This window comes from Macrobrachium rosenbergii, chromosome 25 (genome assembly GCF_040412425.1).
Source record: "Macrobrachium rosenbergii isolate ZJJX-2024 chromosome 25, ASM4041242v1, whole genome shotgun sequence".
NCBI lineage: Eukaryota > Metazoa > Arthropoda > Malacostraca > Decapoda > Palaemonidae > Macrobrachium > Macrobrachium rosenbergii.
In genome coordinates this window covers 2056427-2070004 of record NC_089765.1, presented here as the reverse complement: position 1 = coordinate 2070004, position 13578 = coordinate 2056427, and the positions used below count along the sequence as shown (strand labels likewise).

Genomic DNA, 13578 nt, shown 5'->3' with positions numbered 1-13578 from the left:
GGATTTTTACCCAAAAATGATGTTGTCGAAGGGTTTGAAAAGAGAATTGATGATGACAAAGTCCCAGAAGAAATTGTTTCTTACTTCGCTACAAATTATATTGGTGGTAAACGAGGCCATGTGCCTAGGAGGAGACGACTAGATCCCGTTTCCTATAGATTTGTGGAATGTGTATGAAAGGACAATAAATGAAATGCTAAGGACAAATAATAAATTAGAGGGGTTTCATAGCTCCCTTAGAATGTCATTTACAAGCTCACACCCTAACATATGGAAACTTATTGATGCCTTAGAAAACGAGGAGGCACTACTGAGAACAAAAATAATACAAATAAATTGCAGTTACCCAGCTTCCAAGAAAAAAGTATAAGGGTTGTGAGTAGAGGATTCTGAAAGTTATTAATCGCTGCGACCCTGAATGTAAAATGAATTTTCTTCAAGCTATTGGCCATAACTTGAAACTTTAATTAGTAATGAAATTAAAGTCAATTTTCTTTTAACACTTTTTATTTTATATTTTGATTTTATGATACATACATTGTAAGTGATACTAGCTAGTAAATAAATGAAGAATTGTAATTGAAAGATTGTTTTTTTTTTCTCACTTGTGTTAGTTTATAAAATTATTATTATTATTATTATAATTATTATTATTAACATCTATGTTACCATTCCAATAGAAAAAAAAATTGAATCCCCACTGATTCAACAAACAAGGCAACTATAGCTTTTGGTAGTGTATTGTCCTAGTAGTGAAGGGCCTTAGTAACGACCTGTCCAGTAGCGAAGTGTCTGGTAACGAAATGTCCGGGTATGAACAGTCCGGTTGTAAAATGTCCTAGCATCCTTCTACTCAAGTGTTTATTGCTTGATGGCCCCATTTGTCTTATCGTTACCTTGTTTTTTTTTTTTTTTGTGTTTTTTTTCTCTCTTTGTTTCAATAGTTTCATTTTAGCTCCCATCTGGGTAGGTCCTTATTTTAGTGTTCTGGTGTTTCTGACATTTTAAATGAGTTAACATTTTAGATGAGATAATATTGTAGTGTTTTTTAATTAGTGATTTAATAAATGTTTTTCTGAATAATTATTGAGTCAACTCACTGTAGTGTAGCCTTGAAGATGCAACAATGTAGTTGTGAAACATGTATTTATATGCATATACATACATTTATATTTTAGCAAGGGAAATTGGTGGCAATGACCTTCAATGTCACATTGAGCAGTAATTACATAATGATTTAATGATTCCAGTCATGGATTGTTGGTCAGTTGGCTTGAATAAGCAGTGAGAAGATTTCTGTCCTGATATTTTCAATTAGTCACTTTTCAATAATCTATTAATATTCCATGTTTCTTATATGCTTTGTAATAATTGTGCCTGATTTTATTTCCAGTGTAAGTGTGGCATATGATCACTTGGTTGTACGAGAGCCCTCTCAGATTAGTATATATCAAATTGGCAGTGGTGATAAGATCTTTCAGTATTTACAGAAGAGTCGAGTTCCATTGCATTTTGAAGCTGATTTACTGGAAAGTCTTAGGTAAGTAAATGTATTGGTAAAATATTTTTGTTTCCACTTTGCAAGTACTGTACAGTCATATTCATCACAGTCATCATTAATTTTTATGTCATGTTATTCTCGTCTGTAGTTTGACATGAAATCAATTCTCACTCACCTCTTCCATTTTGAGCACTTTCTGTTAGATTTCCCATCTGGTCTACTTCTTCATCTATGTCCTTTCTTTGATTTTCTGGGTCTTTTTGCTAATTTTCCTTCTACTTCCATTGAAACTATGTACGTCTCTGAAACTGTAGTTGCTCCTCCCTCTTCTCATGTCTTATCTGGTCCCTTGTGAAAATCAGATTGCAAACTAGAGAAGTGATGATTATTTTCAGTATTGCCATTCAGTAATTTTGACAATCAAGAACTTCAGGTGGTATGAGCATTATAGAAACTGGTCAGTAATCAGCAGGAATACCACCGTTACATTGTATAAGGAGTAACATTATCTATTCTCCAAAAAGTGTAAGAAGAATACCTTCTAGCTAACTTATTCATAATAACTTCAACTTAGGAGGTAAGTAATCAGCAGTTATTTACAAAAATATCAAGGCCGAGTAAAGATTCTGATTTTCTTGGGACCAAAGTGTTAAACTAGTCAGTTTAGATGCAGAAAAACAGGAATGAGTTGTACTGAGTGTCTCATTGCCTTGCTGTTAAACACATCATATAGAGGGATGAATGAATTTTTATTTAGCATTTCCCAACATTTTGTCTGAGAGAGAGAGAGAGAGAGAGAGAGAGAGAGAGAGCGCGAGTGTAATTGTCGTTAGTGAGTGTTTCGGTTGTTGGAAGAGGGATAAGGGTCGTTAGTTGGAGTTTGTTTACGGCGCTGTCTGTCTGTCTGTCGGTAGTTGAGTCTTGAGTTGAGGTTCAACTTTGAAAGTAGTCAGTTCAGTTGATCTGAGTTTTTGATGCTGTTGTTATCGGTGCATGTGTCTCGTCTTCCTTTTGTTATTGTATGTTCGTGAGTCGTGTGTTTTCCTGTTTAATGCCGTTTGTTGGTTGAGAGTCCGTTTTAGTTTTGTTTGTGTGGTTTTGTGTGCTGTGTTGGTGACCGTGGACCCTTAATCCATCTCCCAGCAACCGAGGATCAGGGTGAGTGTTCTGTGTATCTGTGTTGTGTGTTGTTTTTGTGTTTTGAATTCCGCCACATTATATTTGGCGCCCAACGTGGGGCAACTGGTGTTGCAGTTGCAATTAAGATTGGTGGCGGGTAGGGTGACTGGAGGAAAGGATGGAAGAGGAACTGGTGAGGTTGAGAGAGGAGAATGCATGGTTAAAGAGTGAGAATGAGAAATTGAGGCTTCAGTTGGAAGAGATGGGATCATTGGTAAAAGGAGCAAAAGAGGAAATGAAAGGGGAGATGAAAGAGTCAGAAGAGAGAATGGAAGAGAGGGTGGATAAAAAGTTGGAGGGAATGATGAAAGGTGTGGAAGAAATGGTGAAAGGTATGTTCAAGGGTGTTTTTGGAGAAGGGGCTGTTGGAGGCAGGTCCTCTGGAACGTGTGAAGGGGCAAGAGAGAAAGAAAAGGAGGAAGAAGTGAGTGGAAGCGTGAGTGATGAAAGTGATGTGGGAATAGGAAGTAAGAAACGAGAGAATGAAAGGCAGGGTAAGGAAAAGGGAAATGAAAAGCAAGGGAAGGAACAGAGGGAAAGTAAGGATAAGTCAGGGGAAGAAAAAGGGAAGAAGGGAAAAGGAAAGGAAACTGGTAAGAAGGGTAAGGAAGTGGGAAAGGCAGGAAAGAAGGGAGAGGGTAAAGATAGTAGTGATAGTGAGGTGGATGGAGGTGAATGGATAAAAGTGGATAAAAAGAAGGGGAAGAAGAGTGTAATGAGTAAGATGAATGTAAGTGCGGAAGTGGACTCTTTGTATTCGGAAGAGGGTATGAAAGGACAGAGTGAAAGTAGCGAAAGTGAGAAAGAAGTGAGAAAGGCTATGTATGTGAGGGAGGTACCCCGGTGTGAAAGGTATAATGAGTATGGAAGTAGGGATGTGCATGATTTCTTTAGGAGTATGAAAGGTTTTGTCAGGATAAGTATGGGGAGAGTAAGAGAGTGTGGGCACGAGAATTAGGAGAATATTTGACTGGGTTTTGCTTGATATGTATAGGGTTATTATGAGTGTGGGAGATGTTGAGTATGACAAGGTGAAAGCTAGACTAGTTGAGCAAGTGAGGCGTATGAAAGCGAGTGTTAAGTATAAGAGGAAGAATGGATTTGATGAGGCAAGAATGAAAGCTGGGAAACCTTGTCACTGTATGCTTGTAGGCTGGAGACATTGGCGAGGAAGAAGTTTGGGGATGATGGGATAGATGAATGTAAGGAGTTAGTACGAAAGTTGTTAGAGACAGTGCCAGATGGAGTGGGAGAATTTGTGAACTTGAAGCGGAAGGAGAAGAAAAGATGGACGAGTGAAAGGTTGACTTGGGGAGAAATTTTGGAAATTGTAGATTATGAGCTTGACAGGGTTATAAAAGAGAGCAGAAGTGTGAGTGTAAGGGCTGGGGTAGATGAGAGAGTGCCAGAGTTTGGAAGCTTTAGGGATGCAGTGTTGAGGGGCCCAATGAGAATGGCAGATAGTGTAATAGATAGGAGTGTAAGAGCAAGTAATGTGGAGGTGCCAGTGAGGATGAATGGTGGGTTTGTAAGGGAACAACGGGTTGGATGGGTTAGGGATAGTAGTGTACAAAAGGGGAAGGTCGGTGAGTGGAAGTCGAGCGAAGTGTTTTAGATGTGGAAAGGAAGGACATACAAAGAATGAGTGTAGGTGGGCTTTAGGAGCGTGTTTCGGGTGTGGGCAATTGGGACATTTGCTAAGTGAGTGTACGAAAGATAGGGGGGTTAAATGCTACAGGTGCGGACAGGTTGTAGGGGTACCCGAGTGAATGTAATATGTGGCAACTGTGGTAAGAATGGGCATTATGCGAGAATGTGTTCAGAACCGAGAGCAAAGTGTGTTGAATGTGGAATGGAAGGGCATGTATCAAGTGTATGTAGACGAAAGAGGGTGACTGTGACAGCGAATTCGGGAAACTGAGTGTGAAGGGGGTTCAAATGGGTGGATCCTCCAGGATGCAAGCGGTGCGTGTGATGCATGTTCATGAGGGGTTGTTGCATGAGGATCAGCAATTGGTTTTGATAGAGTATGGTAGGAAACGTAAGAAAGGGAAGAACGTAAGTGAACGGAATGATCGTAAGTTGTGTGATAGGGGTGTGAGTGCCAAAGTGAAAATGAGTGATAAAGTGTGTAATACGGATGAATGGGATGGTATGAATAGAACGTATAGCATATGCGGGTTTGATATAACTGAGTTGACTGAATGTGTGGGGGTGAGTGAACGGTTGGAGGTGAGCGAAAGTTTAAGAGTAAGAGAGCGTAACAGTAATATACGAGTGATTGAAAGCATGAATGAATCGTTGCAAGAATTGGAAAGGTCAATGAGTGAATGGGATGGGTTAGTTGAAGAATTGGGGGAGGTATTTGGGAACGAGTTAGAGGGTATAGATGAGATTGTGGATGAAATTGAGAGTGGTAATAGTGATGAAGATAGCGTGAATCTGAGAGAGAATGGAGGAGAAAGTGTAAATCTGAATGTTGCTGGAAGAGAGAGCGAGTCTGAGAGAATGATTGCGTGCCCGCGAACGCATTCTAAAGGACCTGCTAGTGAGCATCCGTGGGTGTTGCGTAAGGCAATTTGAATGCAATGTGAAAAGTGTTGGTTGGGAAATGCTAAAAGGGGGGAGAATTATAGAGGGATGAATGAATTTTTATTTAGCATTTCCCAACGTTTTGTCTGAGAGAGAGAGAGAGAGAGAGAGAGAGAGAGAGAGAGAGAGAGAGAGCGAGTGTAATTGTCGTTAGTGAGTGTTTCAGTTGTTGGAAGAGGGATACAGGTCGTTAGTTGGAGTTTGTTTACGGCGCTGTCTGTCTGTCTGTCGGTAGTTGAGGTCAACTTTGAAAGTAGTCAGTTCAGTTCGTCTGAGTTTTTGATGCTGTTGTTATCAGTGCATGTGTCTCGTCTTCCTTTTGTTATTGTATGTTCATGAGTCGTGTGTTTTCCTGTTTAATGCCGTTTGTTGGTTGAGAGTCCGTTTTAGTTTTGTTTGTGTGGTTTTGTATGCTGTGTTGGCGACCGTGGACCCTTAATCCATCTCCCAGCAACCGAGGATCAGGGTGAGTGTTCCATGTATCTGTGTTGTGTGTTGTTTTTGTGTTTTGAATTCTGCCACATTCATTAAACTAGTCAGTTTAGCTTCAGAAAAACCGGAATGAGGTGTACTGTCTCATGCCCTGCTGTTAAACACATCAGACAGCATAATTAGGATATCAAGCCTTAATGAAGTGATGTTTGACTGAGGAAGGCTTTTAATTTAGAGTGCAGAAATAGGTTCAGGTTTTGCAAAGACCAGCTGAAGAAGCAGAAGTAACGATTATTAGTTGTGGAGGAGTATGAAGGAGTATGCTCATATTTGCCAAGAATGCTATCAGAAGTAGACCAAGATTGCACTGAACAAAATTGGTGTCAGCGGGGATTGTGGATGCGATTAAGAAAAGTATTTCAGGAATTATGTTTAATCTATTTATTTTCTCAATTTTTTATGTAATTTTTCTAAAATCACTTTTAATTTTACATTGCATTTCTTTATTTTTATTTTTTTCTCATCTAATTATCTTCACAGTTAAACAGAAGAATAAGTTCCAGGAGATGGTCTGATACCAAAGATGTTCAAGGTAAAATTGGAAGGGATACCTGTTGTCAGAATGAAATTGTTGAATTGGATTTTGGGGTCAAGTATAGATCCAGGGTATCAGAAAAACGGGGTAATTGTCAAAATGGCAAGAATGATTTGAGAATGTACATACTGGAGAAGTTTAACTTTAATACCAATTATTTTAAATATAAATTATATAAATTATTTTATTTAGATCAGAACCAGCAGTTGGTACCAATTATTTTAAATATAAATTATATAAATTATTTTATTTAGATCAGAACCAGCAGTTGGTACTTTGCTGAGAACCAAACAAGCTGGTTCAAGAAATGAAGAGGATGCAATGATCATATTCAATCATAGACATTTAGTGCAACAAGTTGATGAGATAAAAATGTCAATTATGTCTGTGTCTTTTGCTTGTGCTTTGATTAATGTTTGTTCCGACACGATATACAAACCATCGGTCTTTTACAGTAGGAATTACTTACGGTGAAGCTGGACACGACTGTTAAACTCTTGAACAAGGTGGTTAGGCAGTAACTACTGTCAGGAAGGCAGAAATACCCACCTGTCCAGATGTAAACATTCCAGTTTACTTTCGGCAGTCATGTGTTGCAGACATGTTTTCAGATCTCTTTGCCTGACTGTCATTAAGCTCTTTATTTATCCTGGTGGGATCTTTCTTTATTTTTGTGTATATATTTTGTGCGTGATATTTATTAATATACAAACCCACGATTTGTGATAGCCTTGCATAGGCTATCGTTCCCCTGCATCTGTGTCTTGGGTTTGATGGCCAAGGGCATATTTAGAGGGGTGTAACCGAGTGGTAATGCTTCTCTTCCAGTAGCCCTTTAATTAGATACTGAAGGTGTTCCCCTGTACATTCGGATATATTAGACTGGGACGTAATAACTTCGCTCCCCTTTATTGATTGGGACGTAACAAGTTCACTCCCCTTCTTCGGCTCACGCCCTCCGTATACAAGGGCACGACTACTCCCTTTCTGCTTGTGCTGAGTGTTGTTTTTCATCGCCTGTGCTGTGGAAGAGTTGCCGGGTTTGGGGGGAGGTTGCGGGCGTCGTCGGTAAGTTTCGCTTCCACAGCACTCTTGGTGGCCTCCCCTCCTTCCTTCGCCCTCCCTGTAGGTTCTTCTATCTCTTCTTCGGGAGAGATGTCTCTCCTTCGCCCTCTTCGCTCGCTAATTGGGCGAAGACCACCAGAGGGTGGCTGTGGGCAGTAGGGCGTCCACCTCTCAGGGACCTCCTCTCGCTTTGTAGGGCAGTTTCCCTCGGAGTGAGAGCGAGTCTCCTTCTACTAATCTTTGATTTTTCTTTCAGGTTGACAGTGAGCATCGTAGGCGCAGCAGTAGTTGGCTGGATATCTCAGTTGGAATATCTTTGCCTGAAAGAGTCCCGATGTTCATACAGTGTTTGCTTTGAGATCGACCACAGTACCTGGTTGGAATGGCATAGATCCACGTCAGGATCATTCCGACTCTGTTCCCACTGATGTGGATTGATTGCTGTCATTGCTGGCCTTCATGTATGCTGTGGCACTGCCTCTGGCGTGTATTTGGTCCATCTGCTCCTGCTGTGCTTCCTATGTTATTGCCCCTGTTGACTCTACGACAAGCCTCTGGACAGCTCCTCCTGGTCTCCTGCCGCAGCCGTCCTGATCACTCCTGTCGCTGCTGGTGACGTTCGTGACGTTCCTGGCCGCTGCTGTAGCTCCTCCTGCCTTCTGAACCACTTCCGTAGGTCCTGCATCATCTGTCCTGATCACGCCTGCTTCTTCTGGTGGTCGTGTCCTGGGCCGCTTCTGCTGTGATCCTGCCTAGCTGCCCTGGAGGTTACAATGTTTTGAGAACACCATCCTCTAGAAGATGTCAGAGTGAAGGTGAAGGAAGTCATCCTGTGGAGGTAGCCGCTGTCTTCGGCTTATCTTCGATTTCGTCTTCTGCTGCCTCTTCCCTTCCACTCCCGAGGTTTGAGGGGGTCCCGGGAAACCAGATAGACCTCTGTTGGCTGAAGGAGAGGAAGGCTGTTTCTTTCCCCTTGAAGTCCTTTGGGCATCTAGGGACTGCCTCCTTCCGAGGAGGCAGTGGGTCTCTTGTTGGCTCTTCCTGACCTTTGGGTTCAGAAACCAATTCACATACCCGTGGGTTTTGTGTTTCGGGAGCTGTGGGCACGCAGACCTCGGTTTGAGCACCCGCTCCCAGTCCTAGAGGTTCCGCCTCTAAGACGGCTGCTGCTTCAGGCACTCGTTCGCAAGCTGCTGTGAGTGCTCAAGATTCTGTGGAATATCAAGTATCCTGATCTGGTCTGGAGAGTTCTCTCCCTGGCTCAGTTCAGGAGCAGCGCGAGAGAAAGGGCCGAGGCACCCAGGTGTCTCGGCTCTTCCTGCCAACACTACAAGCGCTCCCCAAGTGCTTACCAGTGCTCGGCCGGGTTCCCAGCCTGGTGTCTCAATCCTATCAGTTCGTACACTAGAAAAAGCAGGGGAGAGGTTCCCTTCGGGAGTCCTGCGGGACCTCTAAGGGACTGCCTCTCCTCTGGGAGGCAATTTTCTCTCGTTGGCTCTTCCTGCCCTAGGGTGGGAACTGATTCGCATTCTACTCTGGGGTCTTGCATTTTGGGGGCTGCGAAAGTGCGGCCTCGAGAGACCCTCATTGCCAATCTTAGAAGCCTGTGTCTAAGACTGATTCTGTGCCTGGCTCTTTTTAGTTAATTAGGAAACCGAAAGCAGCTGCTCCCAATTTTTGGGAGTCTTGTAGGTCGCTCGAATTCTGTGAATGACGAGTGTTCTCCTGGCAAGAGGCACAGGACCAGAGAAAGTGCCGAGACCCGGGTGCCTCGGTGCTGAGACACTCAGGTGTCTCAATACTGCCTGCTAGCTGCTTCAGTTGCTTGGCCAGGTTTTATCCTCGTGTCTTTAACCTTAAGGTTCGAGCACGCAGGATAGCAGACACAGAATTTCCCCTTCAAACCTTCTATTCAAGGGGCCTCAGCCTCGAAGGAGTTTAGAGTTCAGGAACTTAGCGCTAGTTCACAACAAACAAATTCCATCCTGTCCAGTTCCGATTGCGTTTGTGCAATCGGCTCAGCTCGGCTTGGCTCACTTGGCTTGCTCGCCCTGCCCAGCCCCTGGTTGCGTTCGCGATACTGGCTTGGCTTGGCTCGCCCCTCTTGCCTCCCAGTCCACTGCTTACCACCCAGTCTGGATCACATTCGCGTGATTGGCTTGGTTCGGCGTGGCTCAGCTCGGCCAGACTTGGTTTTTCCAAATTGGGTTCTCGGCACTATTTGAGTGAATTTTCTGCTCTTCCCAGGAAAGCTCTTTACCACGGCACAGGCGCTCTTCTTACCCCTTGTGGCAATCATCTCCTTCGGGTGATTATCGCTCACGGTCCGCCTCTCCTGCTGGTCTTACTGGCAGGACAGGTAGGGGTACAGGAGTTTCACACTTTGGAAGCAGCGAGGGTCTTCCTCTTCAAGTTGTGATCGCCCCCGCTTCTCAGAGAACTTTGCACCGATTCCTCAGCGGGAGGATCCCCAGGACAGGACTGCAGCTCCCCTAATGAATAATCTTCATCACTCGCAACCCTTGCAGTTCCTGAAGGGGCTAAGAGGTTCGGGGGCCGCTGCGGTCCTTGCTTGCGAGAGCATTCTCAACCAGATGAATACTGTACTTTTCTTCGGACAAGGAGTTCATTCAGGTCGAGATACAAAGCTCCTCCCCTGCCTTGACGGAGTACAAATTCTTCTTGCCTCAGAGGGGTCTTGCTGGCTGCTGGTTGTTCTGACTCTGCTTCATCTGGACTGGGTTCTCTCTCTGCTTCTCCTTGCCATGAAGGGTATTCTCTTCCGCAACGAGAGGCGGCGAACTTGGAGGACACCTCTTGGTTTCCTCCAGACATTCTCCTGATGGATCCACGATCCTACACTTTTAGGCTCTCTCTCCTCGGACATGACCATTCCTAGAGAGAACCCTTCTGGAGACTGGTCCTCTCTTGGGGGTGGGTCTTCCTACACCAGGCGGCAATCTGTGGGCAATTCTGGTGCTAAGAAGAAGGACTTTGACCTAATTCAGATACAGGCAGTCCCCGGTTTACGACAGGTCCAGCTTACGATGTTCCGAGGTTACGACGCTTTTCAAATATATTCATCAGAAATTATTTCCCGGTTTACGACGCATGTTCCGGGGTTACAACGCATCATACGCCGATCCAACAGAAAAAATATGGCTCCAAAATGGCAGAATAATAAAAATTTGGAGGTTTTTTTTTATGAAAACCTCAATAAAAATTCAGTTTACATCGTTTTCAATATACCCAAAGCATTAAAAGTAAGGTTTTCTTAGGATTTTTGACGATTTTCGAAGATTTTTCGGTTTACGACGCGGCGGAAAAACGGAACCCCCATCGTAAACCAGGGACTGCCTGTATCTGGTTTTGTAAGTCCCGAGTTGGCTCAACCCTTAGGAACGAACCTGTACTCGGTTCTGCCTTTCTCTTTCATAGATATGCCAGATACTGCGGTAATCAAGGTGCGTACTAGGGCACTGCCTTGTCCTTCAGACAATGGCCAAAACCTTTGGGTCTTGTTCATCTTGGCTCGACCTTAAGTTCAAGCCAGCTCTCCTCGACTCCTAAGAAGTCCCAGGCTTTGGAAGAAGATCACGGAAACACACACCCCTCTTCTTCCCTTCAGGGAAAGTGCGCATAACTGTGTCTCTTTCCACCCTCTTTTCCATAAGGAAGGAGGGCAGAGGGGAAGAGAGGAAGAAGTATCGACTGGGCAGAAGTTCTCCTACTGCATATGCCTGGATGAAATGATACTTGTTGAGTCTCTGGACCTGGCAGTGACATTGCTGAGACCTGGGAATGGATTCCTTCAGAAGAAGTTTTGCAGCACTCAGTGGTTTTGTTGAACAACAACACCACAGTAGTGGCATACGTTGACAAGCAAGAGGGAATAGTTTTTCCTCCTGTTTCATCTGTCAACATTTACAGGTACTCGAGTGTTCTATAGCGCACTCGATAGCTCAATTAGCCACATACATCCCCAGTGGGGATGTATTGGTAGGCAAGCTTGGCCTCGGGTTTGAGTGATCAAGACAGAGTGGACTCTTCACTTTTTTCTTCACAAAGCTTCACAAAGAGACTGCTCAGCTGAGAGATCCCTACCGTCTTTCTGTTTGCCTCCTGGAACAACAAAGTCGGTAGTTTTCTCGCTCTTTTGTACCAGACCCATAGGCCGCTAAGGTGAGGCATGCTGTCTTTACAGGAAATATCGATATCTTTGTTTTTCCCGTTGTATTTGTCTGTTTCGCTAGGGGTTCACAAGCATTGCTCACCCTGAGTTACAGACAAATGCTGGAAGACTTTACCTTGCGCCCGACCTGATAGCTCTGCTTCCGAGGCATCGAGATATGCTGTAGCTGAATATCTCTTGAAGTCCTCTACAACACTGTTCCAGGGACTGGGTCCGTGTTCGCTGGTTGGTGTTGTTGACGGAACTTCTCCTCGGGTCAGAGTCACTCTTCAAGTCTGGACTTCCTCACCTTCGCCAAGGGTTGCTTCTCTCCATTTCGGTTGTGAAGAATAGGACCATCTCTCATCTTGCTCCGGCCTTGGCGTAGAAGATGGAAGAGCAGGTGAAGGGGATCAATACCTCGACTCCCTCTCAGATATCATAGTGGACTCCAAGTCCATTGGCAGGTTCGAGTCCTTCTTGTTCCCCTCCTTGGACTTTGTATCGATGATCCAGATCAGTTGTTACTGTGTCCTATTAGGGAGCTGCAATACTTTCCAAAAAGGCTCAACATTCCCAACCTGGATGTCGTCGAAGTTTCTGCTAGCACTATCTCTCCCAAGGAAGAAGTGTCTAAGGACACATCTTTCTTCTGGCCTCATGAAGCAATTGAAGGAGGTACTCGGCAGCTGGCGATGACGATACCGGTACTTTCTACATGAGAGCCCATGAAGTCAATGGCTTGGTCCATCCCTCGCATTCCGGAAGTTTCTGTCGGTCTGGAAGCAAGATGGGGTCTCATAAACCACACTCTTGTCTTCTACCTTTGGTCTTGCCCACAGGCTCTTAGAAGCTTTTTTCCTTGGTTCTGTGGTGGCTGCTCAACAAGTTGTGTTTTCTTGCCCGGCTTCTTCAAGAGGACAGGTAGCATCTTGCCTAAGGTGTTGGTTCTGGAAGTGAAAAGGATCCCGAGAGTGACTGGCCTCTCCTCCTCCTTCCTCATCCTCCTACTTCTCCTCCTTTGGGATGGGAATAGGACTCAAACCGACACTCGCTGGATCTGGCATCTTATGTGGTAAGACTTCACATTGAACACCTGTTCTATTTTTCCTTTTGAATCACAGAAAAGCAATTTCGCTCCTTCCTCTAGCAAGGGGAAAAAGGAGACTCTGGCAATAAGGAAAACCCTATCTCAGGCTTTCCTTACTGCCTCCGACTCTTAGATTCTTCCCAGCCTATTTTGTATGAGTTACGTTTCCTCACTCATGCGAAAAGGTCCACTATCTGACATTTGATCTTGCAGTTCCTACACTCCAATCGATATGTCAGAGGCACAGTACTCCTTGCTCTTTTGACCAGGAGGAGTAACCCAGGTGTGCAGAATTCTGGTCAGTTCAAGAGACTCACTCAGATTCCTCCCTCCAACCAGTGAATCTTCCTAATGTAAAAGACCGATGGTTTGTATATCGTGTCAGAACAAATCACAGTTTTTAAAAGTAAACTGTATTTTTCCTCATTCCTCAATCTGAACCTGGGCTGAACGGCAAACTGGAATGTTTACATCTGGGCAGGCGGGTATTTCCGCCTACCTGACGGTAGTTACTGCCTAACCACTTTGTTCAAGAGTTTAACGGCTGTATCTAGTATCGCCGTAAGTAATTCCTAATGCAAAGGACCTCAGGTTTGTATAGTTAGAAAAAATACAATTTACTTTTAAAGACTGTGATTTTATGCAATATATTATGGAATATCACAAGATTTTATGAGATTTGTCAGAAGTTTGTAGATATTTCCAAATTTTCATGAGGACAATATTTGAATTTATGAAATTTAGGCTCTCAAGCCAAGCACTGGCACACTTTTAGCCATTCAGCTCTTAAACTGAAAAGAGGGAGTTGGAAAGGTTAGCAAGATTAAGAAATCCAGAAAATTAAGGAAATGAAGTACATAGTACAAGGATTTCAAGGTGGAGGTGGGAGAAAAACCTGCAATTGCTGTAAGAAGTAATAGTTAGAGTGGATGGACAAGACTGAAGAAAGGAAG

At 43.9% G+C, this 13578-nt stretch overlaps 1 protein-coding gene across 6 annotated transcripts in view; it reads left to right on the top strand.

Annotated features, from left to right (window-relative positions):
• LOC136852274 (T-cell immunomodulatory protein) overlaps positions 1-13578 on the top strand; it is a 259930-nt gene that overhangs the window by 173444 nt on the left and 72908 nt on the right. For all 6 annotated transcript variants that reach the window (XM_067126747.1, XM_067126749.1, XM_067126746.1 and 3 more), the window contains one exon: positions 1394-1540. In XM_067126747.1, coding sequence (XP_066982848.1) covers positions 1394-1540 — 147 coding nt within the window. The remainder of the gene's footprint in view (positions 1-1393; positions 1541-13578) is intronic.